General features: G+C 44.6%; 1 protein-coding gene and 1 non-coding gene across 5 annotated transcripts in view; both read right to left on the bottom strand.

The window, feature by feature from the left end:
• The window catches only part of Prom1 (prominin 1), a 122,874-nt gene that overhangs the window by 48,872 nt on the left and 55,053 nt on the right, over nucleotides 1-18,949 (bottom strand). For all 4 annotated transcript variants that reach the window (XR_009224808.1, XR_006847005.2, XM_046423647.2 and 1 more), the window contains exons 5-12: nucleotides 17,616-17,736; nucleotides 15,543-15,606; nucleotides 14,488-14,577; nucleotides 10,211-10,428; nucleotides 8,373-8,447; nucleotides 6,338-6,401; nucleotides 2,904-3,063; nucleotides 455-607 (exon numbers count right to left, since the gene is read on the bottom strand). Coding sequence is in view for 2 of the 4 variants with exons in the window: in XM_046423647.2 (XP_046279603.1) it covers nucleotides 455-607; nucleotides 2,904-3,063; nucleotides 6,338-6,401; nucleotides 8,373-8,447; nucleotides 10,211-10,428; nucleotides 14,488-14,577; nucleotides 15,543-15,606; nucleotides 17,616-17,736 (945 nt within the window). In the remaining 2 variants the exon portion in view is untranslated. The remainder of the gene's footprint in view (nucleotides 1-454; nucleotides 608-2,903; nucleotides 3,064-6,337; nucleotides 6,402-8,372; nucleotides 8,448-10,210; nucleotides 10,429-14,487; nucleotides 14,578-15,542; nucleotides 15,607-17,615; nucleotides 17,737-18,949) is intronic.
• LOC124078835 (U6 spliceosomal RNA) lies at nucleotides 2,638-2,739 on the bottom strand. The gene has a single exon (XR_006847067.1). It is a non-coding gene; the product is annotated as a U6 spliceosomal RNA (small nuclear RNA).

The following is an 18,949-nucleotide window of genomic DNA, read 5'->3' as shown; positions in this document are numbered from 1 at the left end:
TATGTATGTAAATCCCCAGGGGGCTGGGTCAACACACCCTACTAAACTCAAGTTCCTTGAGTGGCAAGCAGCAGTCCTAGCCACATGGCACGGTGTCCAACGGGAGGTCCTCCCAGTTTCTGGAGAGTGAATGGATGAATGAATGAACAGGAAGAAGAAACAGTGAGAGTCAAGAAAGTGAACTTGGAAATGACCTCCATGAGAGCGGCTTTTAAAGGGAGCTCACCATTTGTAAACAGCTCTTTTAAGCTGCTCAATCAAAGTGGAACCCATTTAGCTTTCTTTTACTTGATGGACGCACCCAAATCTGACAGTATCATCACCCCAAGACGTCTACTCTACTGAAACCCAGAGTGTGTGGCCCAGAGGGCAAAGTCTGGTGTAATGCCACAGACAGCCCCTGCTCTCCTCCCCACATTTCCACACCCAGGTGCCAAGAGAAGCAAACACTCACACCATGAGGAAGATGCCTCCCGTGTTGGATACGAAGCCTCTGGTGGTTGGGGTAGCGTGCTTGTCATAGCCGTAGACGCCACACAGCAAGCCCAGGTAAAAAAAAATCACGATGAGTAACAGCAGAAAGCAGGAAATCAGGCTACACAGCCACCTGGTAAGGCAAGCACAGGGTCATTGTAAGTAGGGCAAGGGAGGGCTACTCCAAGACTACTGGTAAGAACACCCAGTAAGCTGGGCACAGTGGCACAGGTCTGTGATCCAGGCAACTGAGGAAGCCCAGGAAGGAGGATCACAAATTTGAGGTGATCTCACTAAATTGAGTGAGAATGTCTCTAAATAAATAAATAGAACTGGGGGTGTTGCTCAGCAGTAAAATGCCTGAGTTGAATCTCTAGTATCAAAGTCTTATGGCTTAAGACGAATTTCAAGTTCTTCCCGGGTTCCTGATGTGGAAGTACCTACCACCGTGGATAGATCATGATTAGAATACTAATAAAGAAATACCAGACTCTTTCCCACTGAACTTTCTCCAAAATATCTTGGGATCACAGTAATGTTCTAGGGCATTGTGTTCCTTACTGAACCAGAAATACTCTATGTGGTGGATGCATGGAACATTTAAAATTTTATGAGCATCCTAAATCAAACACCTTCAGAATGGAAATCTCAATTTTGGAAGGGTCCAGTGAGACATTTTAGGATAATGGATCCTCAATTAAGTCTTCCTGGCATTATCCAAATGGACACCACCCTTTCCCGGCAGCTAAGGGGCATTCAAGGGTACAGCTCCTTCCCAACACTTCAGAAACCAACAAAGAGTTTTCTTCTGCTTACTGCCTCTTGACAAAAGTTGCCACTAAAGCTTTTCATTCAATTAAGAGCAGTTTTGCTAATTATAATGAGAGCTACTAGCAGCCATTCTGGGGAGGTTTTGTCCCAGATATTTGGGACACAAAATTAAAGAAGTCAGGGACCTTGGCCTCAGAGAACTTTTGGAGTTACTAAATCATTCATTTGGTTAAATTTCTTTTAAAAAATAAGCTTATGGGGCTGGGAATGTGGCTCAAGCGGTAGCGCGCTCGCCTGGCATGCGCGGGGCGCTGGGTTCGATCCTCAGCACCACATAAAATAAAATAAAGATATTGTGTCCACTAAAAAACTAAAAAATAAATATTAAAATCTCTTTCTCTCTCTCTGTAAAAAAAAAAAGAAAAGAAAAAGAAAAAAATAAGCTTATGATTTCAGGCGGGAAGAAGAGGAAGAGAGAAGCAGATAGACAGGAAACTGCAGTCCTCTCTGTCACCTGTGATGGCTAATGAGTTTTCAAGATCATTGAGAAAGGCTCTGTCTTGTGTCCTGATAGCTGTGGAATGGCCCACAATGAAGACACAGCCAGTGTCCCAGGAAGTCATTCATCCTGGGGTCACGACCAATAGCACAGCTACACAGGGTCTGAAAGGCCACCTCTGCCCTCCGTATTCCAGCTGGCCTTAGCCGAGTCACTTCACTTCCCTGAGCCCCAACTTCCTTGTCCCCAAAGCAGGGTAATCAATGGAGCACAAGCAGGGGACTCTGAGTGCTAAATGAGATGTCCTGTGTAAAGCACAGGGCGGGCACACTGAAACTCTTCCCTGAAACTCGAGCACCATCTTTGTTATCATTTTGCTATTTATCTTGTTCTCTTGCACAAAAAAAATGACCTGCAGAGTAAGAAGCAGGCTCTGGACTCTCTGTGGGCTTTGGCACTGTGGACTACCAAGGGACACGAGGCTGAGGAGAAAATGCATTTTACATCTCAGAGGATCTGCTAAATTCCACAAGCCCCTGAGCCCTTCCCCTCTCCCGCATGGCTACCCGTCCTCCCCAGGACCACATCGCACCAGCTGCACCTTGTAAACAAACACAGGTGCAGCCACTGCTCACCTGGGCTTGGAGAGTTTAGTTACTGGTTTCAAGCACAGTCTCTTAAGACCACACTCTTCTGGTAGAACCAACCTCTATACATTTACCTCATCAGAAAAGAAGACCTTCCAAATGTCCTCAATTACTTATTGTTTTAAACTCCTACCACATGCCTGGCTTACTAATTATAACAAAGATTCTAGAAGCCACTCATGATATCAAAACTGAAAATCATTAAATATTTGACTCAAGAACTTCCAGTCTGAAACTTAAAGAAAAAAAAATATGGAGTGCATCATGAATTTGTAGTCACCCTTAGTCAGGGGCCATGCTGATCTTCTCTGTATTGTTTCAGTTTGGGTCTATGTGCTAAGTGAGCACTTCAACCTTCTGACTGAACATAAACTAGGGTTCACACATATCAGGTCCTGGCTTCTCGGTAGGACTTGCTTTCCTAAGGTTTTCCTGGTGCTAACAGGAGATTTTTTTCGGCACTGCATACCAAGTTGCATGCTCCTGGTCCACCAGTCCAAGCAGGCACTCACCAGTAGGAGTCAACTTCTTCTGCCCGATGCAAATTCTGTTTGATTTCTTTTTCAATCTCATCCATGTGACTATTGAACTCTGACAAGGACTTCTGAATAGGAATATCTTTGGTTGCATCCTTGACGTTGGAACCCACGGTATTTAAGAGCTTTTTGATTTCTGAAATCAAAGTGACCTTGGTTATGCATTTTCCAACATGGGAAACACAGAAATGTTGTTTGGGAACCAAAGAGAAAAGCTCAAGCCACTTTCAGTTTTTCCCATGTTATGAACTGGTTTGTAATAAGATAGGATTCTGCAAGAGCAAACAGCCATTGGAAGGCAACAACTTCACAAAACAGTGGCTGTAGGTGGGGACATCCATGAGCCATTAATGAAGTCAAGCCACAGGGTTTTTTTTTTTTCTTCCACTACCTTGCTAAAAATAAACAAACCAACAACAACAACAAAAAAAATCAGAGCCCAGTGCAGTGGTGCTGGCCTGTAATCCTAGCAGCTCAGGAAGTTGAGACAGGAGGATCACGAGTTCAAAGCCAGCTTTAGCAACTTAGCAACGTCTTGTCTCTAAATAAAATACAAAAAGGGCTGGGGATGTGGCTCAGTGTCCCTGAGTTCATTCCCTGTTACCACAAAAAAAAAAAAAATCAGGTAATTCATATACATGTTATGGCTACCATGTGCCAGACACTTTTGTAAATATCAATTTGGTTATTCCACTGAGGCAGGTATTCTAAATCCCCATTTTAATAAAACTGCCCTGAGGCTCACCGAGGTTAAGGTGAGCCATATGTCTCTTTTTCAGAATATGCTGGTAATGAGGTTAAAAGCATGATGTATCTAAGACTGAAGCCCTATTATATGATTTTTTTTTTTGAAGGAAAAACACTAACTTCTCAGCCTAAGAAATGGCATCCAGAAACACAGTAATTCTCTAGGATCCTTTTTTTGAACAAGTGACCCTAAGTGATATATTTGTTACAATTTTACTTGACTCCTATAGTTTGGGATGTGTTAAAGAAGGACATCTGTGCCCCTACATGCAGAAAGCAAGGTACTTCCCAGTGGTCAGTTTACATTATCATTGGTCTCATTTCTCAGAACCATGGGGCTTTGGAAAGATCTGCCCATCAGGACCGCCTGGGCCACAGTGAGTCCCCTGAGCTGGCAGTGCTGAGGATGGCCCTGACCACAGTGATTCTTGGTTGCTTTTTAATTTTTTTTTTCAAGGCTGAGAATTAACCCCATGGCTTGTGCCTGCTCTACCACTGAGCTAAGCCCCCGGCCCCCCAGCAATTCTTGACACGGATGTACTAAGAATAAGATGCACTAATCAATTAAGAGCCCACTGATCCTGAAAGACAGGGAAGTCTCTCTGTGGCAGTGGACACAGGATGAGCAGTTCCCAAAGGTGACACCAGGGTTCTTGGCGAGCAGTAGCTGAGTGGTGAAGGTGGCGGGTTAGTCTAAAACACAATTGCATAAAACGTGGTGGAAAACTTTGCCAAAGTGTGTTTGTCACATCTGCGTGAAATCCAGAAACCAAAGGTACAGACAAGAGCAACTGCAGACCAGGTGCTTGGAGGTGGCTCACAAGGAGGAGAGTTGTTTCATGGTGGCTCACAGCTTCCTCCAAATGGCTCGTGTGCCAAAATACGGGAGGCTCTGGATCGGATGAATCTGTAGGCGTTTTTCCTAACACTGGGGTTTCGAGAAACATGACACATGGACCCCATCTCATACGCACAGCTCCTGGGGGCCCTGTCTGCTTCTTGGCCTGTCTTGTTCTCACAGTCCCCAGCCTTGTCAGCTGTGGTGACTCCGTGTGTGCCCTCTCTCAGCAAAGACCTCCTTCCAGATTCAGTCTGGATGCTGCTTTTCCCAGGAAGTTGGCCATTACCCCTTACCCACCTGGCTCCCTTGCTCATCTGTGGCCAGGTCACCCAAGTCTGATCAATGGCATCTGTACGCATGGCTGGCTAAAGGACAGGCAAGGCCATGCCTTAGACTTCTCAGCCCCAGCACCTGTCACAGCCTTGCACGCAGTGGGCACTTCAGGCCAGGCCCAAAGGGGCAGAACGTGGAACTAAGGACACAAAAATAAACACTAGATCTCCGGGAGGACACCGCGGCCCTTGCCTGGGCCCTGGGAAATGCTGGTGTGTGTCCAGGCAATGACACCGGGTGCTCCAGCCTCTCTCAGACTCACAGGGGAAGACTGAACACACGGGCACAAGAGGCCCAGAGAGGAGAAACAAGAATTAAACACAGGTTAATAAGCAGGGGGCTGCAGACAAACAGCATGCCATCAGTCCCAAACGGAGTCCCAGCAGCACCTGAGCTCTGTCTTCAACCTCTTCATGGCTCCATCACCCCAAAAGAAGCCCACAAGACATCTAAAGCTGTAATGAGATAAAATGCTCTTTATCCAGGGCTGGGTCTGTGGCTCAGTGGTAGGGCTCTTGCCTCACATGTGTAAGGCACTGGGTTCGATCCTCAGAAACACATGAAAATAAATAAATAAAGGTATTGTGTCCATCTACAAGTTAAAAAAAAAAGGAAAAATGCTCTTTACCCAAACTCTTAATGAGCTGAAAGAACACTGCAAGGAAAAACAAAGTGAAATTATACTAACAAAATATTTTAAACCATTTGGTAACAGATACAAAGAATGGTTAAAAGGAGAGAGAGAGAAAATGGTCTTGCATAGATGCAGAAAGTTCTTCTCTAAGCAAATAACCATAAGTTTATTCCCATCCCAGCACAAAAAAATGCTTATATTGCATTCTGTCACCACCACCATCCCCAAAATACCATGTCCTGAACAGGCAGGATTCAGTCATTTAACACCTGAGAATCTCTCGCACAGGTTCTGTCTCTCCAAGTCTGTAAACAACCTTAGGAGCCTAACATACCATTATATCAGCATCATGAACAACAACAACAAAAAAAAAAACCTCCCCAAAAGACAAAATAAGTCCTGACAGTCTTCTTAAACATAATCTAATTAATTTTAGAAGTTCATTTTTAAATCCATTTAGAAAATAGAATAATGTACAGGGTCCCCTTCCTCTGGGAAAATAGTCAGAATGTGTGTGACCTTCCAAAACACAGCTGCCCTAAGGCCTGTGAGAGCCCTGATGGGGACTCACCAGCCCAGTGCAGCTGTCAGCCCCAGCACCTGGTGGCTAGTGACCAGAACTGTGTTGCTTGGAAACATTTTGTTGTTGTTGTTCAAATCTGCGTCACTGACGGAAGATGACACAATCCAAGAGCTTTGATCTTCACCTAGTTGTCAGGGTTTTAGCGAGAGACCTTTTTTTTTTTTTAATTAGAAAAGAACAATACAATTCACAACCACATAGTTCTTTGAGCTGACCAACCATACAGTTCTTAACAAAGAAAGGTACCAAATGACCTCAGAAGATGACCTCACCTGCTACGATGTTCGTGGTTTGGACTTGCACCCTCTTAGGAATGTCATTAAGGGATTGGTAGCCCTAAAAAATATTTCAAAGTTAATTGATATATAAGGTGAGCTGAAAACCAGTTGACTGGTATTCATTTTTCTGCTTATTATGGAGTACAAAATTAAAACAAAAATGTAACATTCATCTTAAAGCTAAAATGAGCATATTATGGTCATCAGGACTCTAAAAAAATTCCCTTTAGAGTGTGTTTTCTTCAAATTGAATAAATCAAAGATCAAGTTAATTTTTATATATATATATATATGGTATCCCCTAATTTTAAAATCTCCCTATTTGCTCACAACAATTCTAGGAATTATTACGGATATATACAACACACACACACACACACACACACACACACACCAGTGGAGATGTTTTCTTAGGGTGCTATGGGTGCTGTGCAAGCACAGGCCAGCAATGCTAATAAACACCCTATGATGCACAGGACTGTCCCCACCAGCCCAAGGACAGTGCTGAGGTTAAGAAACTGTGAGCTGAACAGTCACTAGTACAGACATAACGTGAAGTTTTGAAAACAACTGTACTTTACAGTGCAATGATCCAATAAGAGACCTAATCTCATAGGGGGAGGGGGAAGAGGTCCCCAAACGCAGCCTAAAGAAATACAAATGGCAGTGAGGCTAAAACAAGAACAGCCACTCCAAGCTGTGTGGCTCTGGGCTAACTCAGGAGAGGGCCACGGTATTTCTAAAGAACTTCTCAACATCGGGCCTTCCCTGGAGGGGTTCAGTTTGTGTTTAACTGCTTGCTGGTGCCGTCAGCCATCTGCCAGCGGTCACTGCCATGCTTCTAAGGTTCATAAGATTTAGGGGCTAGTCAATTCCCCATTCAGTCTAGCTATGTTGGATGCCAAAAGAAGAAGGGCCACAACCTCTGTTCTCTCAAAGGCAGCTAAGCTCCTGGCTTGTGTGTGTCTGCTCTCTTCACACACATCCACAGGTGGACTTGTAGATGTCACCATCATGGTATCCTGGCTCAATTCCCACTGTATAACAAGCCAAGTGACTCCAGGATGCAAAGATCAATGATGTCAAATGACTTAAGGGGACACTCGCCTTGGCGATAAGTATAGACTGTATTAATCGCTTCTTGAGGTTTCTCTATAGCCATGCTTAAAGACACAGCATCGTGAACAAGCTTCTCTCCCCTTTCCTATAGGTCCAGGGCACTCTACAGAATCCTAATCCATGAAGAATCTTTATTGCATTTTCAGTATCCACTGGTTGAATAAATCACAATTGTTGAGCCACCACACAAATCATGGTATCCCAGGCCAACGCTGCCTTTGCCTTTATGGGGTTTACAGGCCGGTGGGGGAACAGAGTCATTAAAGGTAGTTATGGGTAATTATAGCTAGGAGGACTTTAAAGAATATTTGCCATGCTATAAAAATGTATTTTTAAAGTGTTGACCTAGTCAAGATGCCAAGAAAATTCTTGCTAAGAGGGTGACATACAGGGATGTAGTTCAGAGGCAGACTATGAATTCAGCATGCACGAGGCCCTGGGTTCCATCCCCAGTACCAAAATAAACAAACAACTGAACAGGTGGTATAAAAAGCTTCGGAAACCAAGTAGCCAGACAAAGGACGGGGAAGAAGAAGAGAGAGCCGGGTAGAGGGCAAGCAGGTGTGAGACGGGGAGGAACAGAGAACCAGTGTGGCCAACTCCTGGGCAGAGGGCATCCTTCATATCAGGATTAATATGGGCCCTGCACCCATTGGATACTGAGCCCAGGAAAGCAGGGCCAGGTTGATCTCCAGTGGCCTTGGAAGGGTTCTTCGCATATAACAGACACTCAACTAAAACTTCGTGAATTGGATAAAACAAAATAGGTCTCCCTCTTCTTGTCAGTCACTCTCCAGAATGTCAATTTTTTTTCTGTTTCCTAACATCTTACATTTCAGTTTATTCTTTAAAGTGATCCAAAAAAAATTGATCTATCTTTTCCAAAAAAAAAAAAAAAAAACAACCATACCTTTTGGACCATGGCATCCAAATCATTTCTGAGAACATTATTAATATTTTGAAGTTCTGTGTCCATAGATGGGAGCTGAAAATTCATACAACAAAATATAAGGCAAGGTGGTTACTCCCAAATTAACCCACAAAAAATGGAATTAACTTGTATCCAAGCTCCAAAGCACTGAGATTATAGGGAACCGCTCCACTATTCTCCCCCCCGCCCCACCCCTCAATAACCCCAATCCATGTGGGGACTGAATCCAGTGGTGTTCTACCACTGAGCTAATCCCCAGCCCTTTTAATGTTTCATTTTGATGCAGGATCTCGCTAAAGTTGCTGAGGCTGGCCTTGAACTTCCAATCCTCTGCCTCAGCACCACCCCCTCCCCGAAGTAGCTAGGATTACAGGCAAGCATCACCCATCCAACCTCGCTTTCTTTGGAAAGTTTGGGAAAATTCATTTTACTCTGCACAGCCTGGATAAGCACTTTTTTTTTTTTTAGATGTTTGGAGGGCTCCTGATGCAGTCAACTAAAACTGAGGCAAAGCAATGCAAGACAGAATATATGTGACCTTCTAGTGAATAAAGCAGTGAACAATATTGTAAAAATCACTTTTAAAAGTAATACAGGGGGCTGGGGATATAGCTCAGTTGGTAGAGTGAGTGCCTTGCATGCACAAGGCCCTGGGTTCAATCTCCAGCACCACCCAAAACAAACAAAAAGTAATACAGGGGCTGGGGTGCAGCTCAGTAGTAAAGTGCCCGATTAACATGCAAGGCCCTGGGTTTGATCCCTGGAACCAAAATATCAAATAAATAATATAAAAGTAATACAGTGAGCGGGGACATTATTGAGAAGCCTGGAACAAGTTTTTCACGTCCAGCACTGCAGGTGCCTCGGAAATCTCTGGTTCTTACCAACACTTGGCCAAGTGTCACATGTCTCTTGATATTATGTGCCAAGGAGGACCCAGCATCACTCTACAATGAGTCCTTGGCAAATACAGGTAACTTAAATCCAATACAAGAGATCACCAGACAAACCTGAACAGATGGCCACTCCACCACGTAGGTGGCCTGCTCAAAATGTCAGTGGGGGCTGGGGCTGGGGCTGGGGCTCGGTGGTAGAGCGCTCGTCTCACATGTGTGAGGCCTGGGTTTGATCCTTAGCACCACATAAAGATAAATAAAATAAAGGTGTTGTGTCCACTTACAACCAGAAAAATATTTAAAAAGAAAAAAAAAAATGTCAGTGTCACAAAAGAGAGAGCCTGAGAAACTGTTCCAGAAGAAAGAGACATGACACTGAGAGCAACATGTGGCCCCGGCCAGGACCTTTGGCTGCAAAGTGAAAATATAGCTGTGAAGGGAATTTTCAGAAAAACAGACAACATTTGAATAGGAACCGTGGAGATGGTGGCAGTGCTTATTGTAATATAAAACTAATACGTTAAATGCCAGGAAAACACATGCCCATTTTTTTCTACATTCCAGAACTTTATATATTCAAGTTGCCTGAAGTTCTTTTGGGGGGGAATCTACTCTTTGGGAAAATGGATGAATTGCCTTGTATTTGGGGGTTAATACATTAGGTATATGGTTTTAAATATATATTTTAAATTTCTACAGGAAAGTGTTCTGCTCCCCTTATTATTTTTTCAAGTTGAATATGTTTCACCAAATGGTAAAGAACTCCCCAGAAGGGGGCTCCATTGCATTCCTCTGCTCCTGCTGTAGCCATTCCCCTGTGGTGATGAGATGCCACTGTGCCCCTGACAGGTATACCGGTGCTTAGCCATGCCCACCCACCGGAGCTCGGGGGCCCGGATGTGGCAGGCTCCAGCAGCTCACCTTGCTCAATTCGGGGTTGCCCTCCAGCTGGCTCAGAGACGACTCAATGTTCTTGCAGATGTCACTCACTTGTGGAAGAAGGCACTCAGGGCCTTGCAGAGAATTCTGCATGTTTTGTTTCACAGCAGAGAGGCTGTTGCTGAGCTGTTGGCTTCCGTCCCTCAGGCTCTTAAAATTCTGGTTCATGTTCTCCAGGGCCACCTTGGTTTCTTTAATTGCTGCGGGAACACGGCCCATTTCAGAGCAGAGACACCAGGCCCTTCCATCTATAAGACTGACCTAAAGGAACTTGTGATGAACTTGTAAATGGCCTTAGACCACTGCAAGGGGCAGTCTGAGAGGAAGCACAGGGCACTGCTGGGCTGCTCTGCCAGCTCCTCTGACCAGCTCAGCTCTATGGTTTGGGGTCTCTTTCAACCAAGAAGCTGGGGCCAAGTACCAACACAGGACTGTGATGGGGACACCTCAGTGCCCCATTACTTGGCCAACAACAGCATTACTGCCCAACCTTGAAGAGGTCCGTCCAAACAAATCCATCCCAAGTGGTTTGAATCCATATAAAAACAGATTACACTTATATTTTAGTTATAAATATTCAAACAGCTGGAATAACCTACAGATAGTTGAGAGGAGAGTTTTAGATTCAGGCAGATTGAACTTTGTTACTACCTGTGTGACCCGAAGTAGATTCTGGAACCCCTTAAAATCAATTTATTCTTATTAAAATATTGAAACTATCACCATGTGGAGCATGGGAACCTGTGGGGAAGCCTAATCAGACCCAAACTCCTCAACAGCAGTGAGTCTCTCTGCATTGCTTTGGGAGTCCCACAGCCTAGGACACAGACTTATGCCAGGAAGTCCCAAATGATGATGGCTTTCCTGATTTCTCTGGGGGGTAGAATCCCCTACCAGAGACTATGGATGTGAATTACAACTGTTTTTTACAGTGGCTCAAAGCCTCAGCGGTAAAAGTCATGACATTTAAACTGGAAGTCACTCTTCTTCTAAGCAGGTAAGTCTTTGTGGTCAGGCCTTTGCTCTGTGGCTTGCAAAACAGCAGAGCATCAGGCTTCAGTGCAGTGTTGCAAGGGAAAATGTGAAAGCCCTTAAAAACTGCTTGCAGTACCTTCCTTCAACCACATAAAACTCAAGTGTTAAAGACACACACCACACACACACACACACACACGCAATGGTACCGTGGAATCTCTCCAAAAAGTAGCACAAGTTCTCCTTTTGGTTCTACTTCTATCTTGTATGGCATCTTTGGCAAGTTCTTTCATCTCTTGGTACCTTAGTTTCCTCATCTGTAAATGAGGGAGCTGGTTGGGCTGTCTCTTGTGATTCTAGACTGTGTCCTGACAGGTTGTGAGGCTGAGCCCTTGGATAGGTTAGTGAAAACCCATGTTAACTTGGTCTCATTTGGAGGAGCTTTGAGGATTTATCCAGAGACCTGGAGAGGCTTCCAGAATTAGGCAGCATGATCACTGGTCTCAAATTTTATCACTTCACCTGATTGAAAAAATAATTCTAAAGTCTGCTTCCATCTTTGCTCTTGATTCCAGGGCGATCATATTTTAACAGGATTGAAGGCTATAGTGTTGAGACCATAAAAGAGCACTCCGGGTATCAGTTTTTCATTCCTCCCACCTACCTGGTAGCATTATCAACAAAGCATGAAGCCTGGTACCCAGCTCATGGTAGAGGCTCAGTGAATATGTAGCACAGCAAATGAGAAACAAAGAACCCACACTGGAGACATACACCTGAATGCACAAAAGCATGCTGAGACACTTCATGCTGCACACCTCAAGCTTCAGGTTCTGAGGTTTACCTCTCAAGGCCCTTTCCATTTTGACTTTAAGATAAATTAGTGCAAGAAATAAATAACAACAACAAAGACGGACAGATGATAAAACAAACTGATGGCCAGGAAATGTGTGTGTGTGGTCGTTGTCCATAGACATTCTGGGATGTGGGTAATATTTTGTTATGTCCCAGAAAGGATTCAGAGGTAATAAATTTATATTTTCCAAAAGCTTCAAAGCATTTTTATGTCCATAAAACATTTCCAGGGCTATAACTCTGGGAGTCATTCCAGGCCTACTGAGATCCCATACATTATGTATCTGAAGTAACTGGGGAAGATATTTCAGATTCTTAATTTTAGTTAATAAACATTTCACCAGTCCAGAGCTCATTTCCTCTTGACCTGCAGCCTAAACATGATGTACTCAAAACAACTGCATGATTCTTTCCTCTTCAAAGTCCACAAAATACATAAGGCTACAAAGCATTTTTAGCAAAAATTTAGCTAGAGCAGTTTAGTAAGCAAGTTTTAAGAAGCTCTGGCACAACAAAGGCTAAATAAACATTGACTTATTTAGGTTGGCTTGAAAAACAGCAGAATTTTAATAATACAGGAAACACTGAAGGGAAAAATAAAATCTGTTTTAATCACCTTTCATCTAGAAAGCACTGTGATTCGAAATGCTAAAAATCATTGGAGCTGGGATGGGGTTGCAGCTCAGTGGCAGAGCGCTGGCCTAGCCCATGTGAGACACTGGGTTCTATCCTCAGCACCACATATAAATAAAATAAAGGTATTGTGTCCACTTACAACTAAAAAATATATTAAAAGAATCATTGGAACTTTGAGCAAAAAGTCAAGGGACACATCAAGCAGGCTGCATGTCCATATACTTCCATGCAGCCATAGCCACTGTGGAATTTTGGCTGGAGGAGATCTTGGAAGACCTAAGACACTGACACCCAATGCACTGACAACAGAGACCTGGGGTGCAGAGATAAATAGCATCGTCCCACGGCCATGCCAGCTTGAGCTCCATACTCCCAACTCCTCTTCCAGAGGTTCCCCATGTGGCCTTCCCAAAGGTGGCATAGCAGCACCCTATATCTGAGCACTCCCCAGTATTGTGAATCCTATCTAGGGTCGTCAGGGTACCAGAGGCTTTGGTCAGATGGGGTGTGAATCCCAACTCCACCCCTTCCAAGCTACCCAACTGCTATACTGAAGTGTCCCCCAATTGATATGTCAAAGTCCTGACCCTCCTGTGTTTGGATACAGGGTCTCTAGGGAGAGAGTTAAGATGAAATAAGGTCAGAAGGGTGGGGCCCTGATAGGGTAGGACTGATGTCATTCTAAGAGAAGGGACACTTAAAGATGGGTGTCTAAGACGGGAAGTGAGGCTGGAATGACAGGAAAGGGCCAGGGAGGGAGGAAGGAAGGAAAGAAGAAGGAAGGAAAGGAGGGGAAGTGGGATGGGAAGGCATAGATCTTTGAGGTCACACTCCTTCTCGGGCCTCTATTTCCTGGCCAGGAAAGGGAATGGTTGGTGATGGAGAGGTTGGTGACATCTGGAGGCGGCTGAGGCACCCACCGCAGAGGACTCCCAGCCTATTCTGCCATCCTTCCTAGTCCCAGAGAGTCTGCTGAGTTGCTGGACTATAAGGAATACCAAAGGGAACAGGCATAATTGTCTTCCATATGATCCCTTCCTGATAGCCTGTTTTCTCGGGAATTGGCCAAACATTTGACAGATGAAATCGTCTTCCCCATCAAACACCCAGCAGACATTTTTTTTTCAATATTCAGAGGACCTGAGGATTTTTTTTTCATGGTAGTTGAACATGTTTATTAAAATCTGTTCACTTATTTGAAAACAAGGAATATACTTATATATCTTAAAACCCACCACTGACCCTGATGGGTTTTAAGATACATAAGTATATTCCTTGTTTTCAAAAGCTGTCCTTTCAAGGTAGGGAGAGTAATCAATAGAATGCAAAAGACCCAAAATTCTATAGGCTACTCATCTTCTATAATAGACGTTGATGAACTTTTTCAATAAAAGTCCAGATGGTAAATATTCTAGCCTTTGTGGCCCTTAAGGTCTCTGTTACAACCATTCAATTCTGCCATCACAGACCAGAAGCAGCCACAAAATGCGCATGACTGTGTTGCAATAAAACTTTATTTACAAAACCAAGTGGTGGTCCCCTATCAAATTCTGCCAGTATTATTTCAAATGACTTTTCTTCAGTACAATATCTTTGGTACCAGCTTTAAAAAAATAAAATAAAATACTGACTACTGTTATACGGTGTGTTTCTGCCAGGCCTGTTTGTGTGGCCACAGATCGCAGCTCTCACTCTGGCCAATTCTCAGGGAAACTCAGGAAAGAATTATTGACCCCGTGAGACCCAGGGACTCCCACTGGTGTATTTTCAGTCACCTTTGCCACTGTGCTTACCTTTCGCCATGACCTGGATCTCATCAAGAACAGGGATCACCTTAGGCTTTAGTCTCTCGAGAATTCCACCTCCCAGCAACGAATGAATATCTGGGATTGAAGAAGCAGAAGGGACAGTGAGGGCAGCTGCCCTGAAGAACAGGCTCCACCTCTACTGCTGAAAAGTCCCATTTTCCATTCTAGACCCTGTTCAGGTATTGACCCTGGTGTGCAGATTTCATCACATCGTTTGAAGTTCCCATATCGACGTCCCCAGGTGAAAACTTAGACACCACAGACTGACAATCTGTGCTAGAAACACAGAATTTAGCTGCTTCTCCTCCTCCTCCTCCTCCTCCTCCTCCTCCTCCTCCTCCTCCTCCTTCTTAACTTCTTTCCTTTTTAATTAAATGTTCTCAGTTTTATCTTTGAAGTTCATTGCTATTTGTACATTCTAAGGTAAGGAAAGAGAGTTGAGCACCTTGAGCTGTATGTAACCACCTCTGTCCCATCTCTTCAGCCAGGCCGGATTCTCACATCGCCGTGGCCCTGTTGACATTGTGGGCTGGGTAACTCGGGTGGGGCCTGTTCTGTGCATGGTAGGCTGTTGCAGCTTCCTCTACCAACAGTGCCAGGACCTCCACTGCCTCCACCTGGCCTCTCTGTGCCAACCACAGATGTCTCCAGAGGGCACCCCCGTCACTTGTTGGTTGAGAACCGCTAAGCCACACTGTGAGCCCCAGGACAGTCCCCATCTCCTTCTGAAGCCACTTTAACAGGGCACCTGGCAGGGATGCACATCCTCCCCCACGTGGGGGATGAAGAACAAGTGCCAGTGACCACAAGATGCAAGTGCTCTGCAACGGATGCCAAATAAGAGAGCCAAAGGCCCCGCTGCCTGCAAGACAGAGGCTTTCCACAGATTGCAAAATGTCGGTGACACAAGGGGATTCTTTTCCTACTTTCTCCTACCTCCCCCTATTTGGTTTCTTAGTCCATGTTCTGTGGGTGGCAGCCACAGCCTCTCTTGAGCCCAAACAAGCAAATAATCACCAACACATGCTGATTGTACTCACTGTCCAGATCTAAGAAGGCCTTCTCTTTGGTGGTGTTGAACTGGTCCACGATATAGTCAATTTGCTAGGGAAAGAAAAATTACGTGAAACCTGACCTTCTAAAGCCCAAAGTCACAATAAAAAGACACATATCATTCAAAAATTAACCCGAATCAGAGAAGCTTTAGAAAGAGATTGTCAATGAGTTCTGGAGATATTTTTATTTTCTGACAAACTTCTTACAAACACTTCCCAGCTTATTAGCCTAAAACTGATTAATTTACTGAGTTTACTTGTTCGTTGTGAATGTTACTATTTGTGCTGGTTTATTATGTCCCATGATCTTGTGGACTGGCTGTTGGATCTTGCGGTCAGTTCTAGCATGGCTGGGGACGGGTGGGCCCCTCACTCTTTCCACATGGCCTCGTATCTTCTGAGTGACCAGCTTGGTGATCCAAGGGTCACCAGCAACGAGAGGGAAAGAGTAGACACTGAGTGGCCTCTGGAAGCTGAAGCTCAAAACTGGCCTAAGGTCATGTCCGCTGTGTTCCCCGGGTCATAAGCACACCACAGGGACAGCCCAGACTCCAGGGGTTGGGAGACAAATCCACTGGTTGACCTGAGGAACTGTCAAGAACGTGTACCCTTTGTGTTCTGCCACATTAGACCCATTTTATTTAGTGACAATTACCAACTGGCCTTCAAAGGGGCTGCTCGCTGCCTGTCTACAGTGGCTCAGGAGACCCAGTCCCCACTTCCTCGGCACCACGGCGGGTTTGGGGATGTTTTACCAGTTTTCAACAATGATTGCCAATCAGCTCAATGAAAATGTGCGTCATCATCTCAGTTTTCATTCCTCCAACTACTAGAGGAAGATCAAACGTCTTATTCTGTGTGGGGCCAGTCGTGTTTCTTTTATCCACTGCACGTTCACATTCTCTGCCCAATTTTTTTTTTTTTAGACTTCATTCAGCTCATCATTATTCCAAATCAGATAAGTTTCCCTGAAAGTCCCAACAATTTACTGTCCATTTAAGATGATGAGAGCCATCCCAAACTTTAGTAGCCTGCACTGCTGTCCGACTTTGCCAGCTGTTTAAGAAAAAGGTTTTTTCCTTGGACTCTTTACAATGTCAGGTAAAAGAATGCTGTGAATTTTACTCACAGGGTCGGACAAATAAAACACTGGCATCTGTATACAGGCTACAAAACTAAAGATAAAGTCAATTTCTCAATATTTTCAAATGCCTGCATTTGTTTCTCTTTCATTTCCAGCCACTTTTTAAGAAACTAGCACATACTTATATTTTAAGATAGAATAAACTGTGAGGGGGCCCCCGGGGGCCTGGTGGGCTCTTCCAGTGGCTCTGTGGGTGGGCTCCTCCTCCTGATGTGGGTAACCACAGCACCACAGATGCAGGAGGGCTTCTGCCCAGACGCTTTTCCAAACAACGTTCCAAATAACAATACATCAGCATGCTCTTGGGACACAGGAAAAAGGGTCCTTGCCCCCACTCCATTCCCCTTCTCCAGAAACAATGCATGAATGTGTGAGTGTGCATGTGAGAGAAAGACAGTGTGTGTACCCTCCCCAAGGAAGGGGACACACCTGCATGGATGTTAACAAATGGGTGTTTATACAGCAAAAGGCTTTCGTCATCAGAATAACCACGCAAACTATCAGGAGTCAACCATACTGCCAAGAAGAAAGGATGAGGACATCCAAGACCTTTCTTTCTTAAAAATAATCATGAGAACTTTCAAATTGTAAGCAATTCTATAATTTCGTTACATTAAAATACCATTTCGGAAATTATGCTTTTGGACTCTTTTGAAAAATACTTGCTGCACCTTGATTTCTTCATCTACCACGTGAAAAGAAATAGCAGCCCCGTGCCCCATCACTATGTCACTATGAACCCCAGTCTTGTGTAGAATACTAATGCAATAATAGAAACCCATTTTTAAAAAGGCAACTCCCATCTACACAGACCCTCTGGGGTCCTGAAAGGTGTAGTGAGGTCCCAGTTACACCCAGGAACTCCGAGAAGCCCAGAATACAAAGCGCCCGCGACGTGTAGCTTGTGGCTGTACCTGTGGCGCTTCATTCACGAGGGTTCGCAGGTCTTTCAAGTTGCTGTCTATCAGCTTCTGAGACTTTCTGATGCGGTGTCTCACATGGTGGTTGGCTGCGAAGCCGTAGATGATTCCAATGCTGCAGGAAAAGGGAAAAAGCAAGAGTAGTGACCCCCTGGTCCCCTGAAGCAGGGCCTGTTTCTTCCCCTGCCTTCGGCTGCTCCAGGCTTCCCACTGAGACCCCATGGCGGACCCACCACCAAACGAGGCCACACATGACTCAGACCCCCCCCCAAAAAAAAGAGAGACCAATCTCCATTTAATATAAAGTACTCCATTCAAGAGGACTCCTAGAAATGGAGAGAGTGTCCACCCAAGTTGTGAAGGAAGCAGGAAATCTATAAGGCAGTGTGCACGATCGGTCCCAGTCCTCTCCAGGGGACACGTGTGTTCGTCCTCCCTGCCCACAGACTCGCTGCCGCCTCAGGCCCCGAAGAAGCCTCTAGGGAAAGGATCAAGATGACAAGTGTGACTTGGCCTTCTAGCGTGTGAAGGTTCTCTCATTTTTCTTTTAGTCTCTGTCTTGTCCAAGTTGGGGGGAAATGCTACTTTGGCATTGAAATGCTACATCAGAAGTCGACACAGAGGCCCTCCTGTGCTATCTCATTTCCATCAAGGAGAAAAACAAGCAGCTCCACGATGCTAGGAGGTCAGCGACTTCACGCTGGCCAGCAGCTAAGGGCAGCCTTCTGTCCGTGGTATTGCCATCTTGGGAATTCACGGGGAAGGAAGATGACAGTTTTCTCCACATAAAATACACTTCATAAAAGCTTCAAAAATGCTATCTGGGACTGTTCTGTTGGGTGCCTGTATGAATATGTAACAATGGATCCCTCTATTTTGTATAATTACAAGACACCAATAAAAAATATGGGAAAATACTATATGAAAAGGCATCTGGCAGGAAAGACTGCACAAAAATGCACTTTTTCAAGCCATCTAAAATGCCCTTACTTAATCATTGTAAACGTCCTTCATGTTGATGAGTTACTAACAATCTTTTGATTTAAACTAATTTGACAAATGGCTTCTGCCTGCAGCATTAGTGTTAAATTTGAAAGTACGAATAGCTGAGGCCCTGTTGAACTTGTCCACTGGATGGCAGCGTGGAACCACATTAGCTAAGCACAGCACAGGTGTCACCTGGAGAAGCCTCAATAAAACGGTTACTTCTTGCGCTTTAGGAGTCTTGTTAAGGAAGTCAGATCCTAAGCTGACCTGGTGAAGATTTGGGCCTATTTTGTCTTCTATTAGTTTCAGGGTCTCTGTTCTAGTGTCTAAGTCTTTGATCC

The sequence above is a fragment of the Marmota monax genome, unplaced genomic scaffold (genome assembly GCF_021218885.2).
Source record: "Marmota monax isolate L192 unplaced genomic scaffold, Marmota_monax_Labrador192_F-V1.1 WCK01_AAM20220418_F8-fsc00009, whole genome shotgun sequence".
Taxonomy (NCBI): Eukaryota; Metazoa; Chordata; class Mammalia; order Rodentia; family Sciuridae; genus Marmota; species Marmota monax.
The sequence above is the reverse complement of the archived record's forward strand: the minus strand, read 5'-3'. Positions and strand labels throughout refer to the sequence as shown.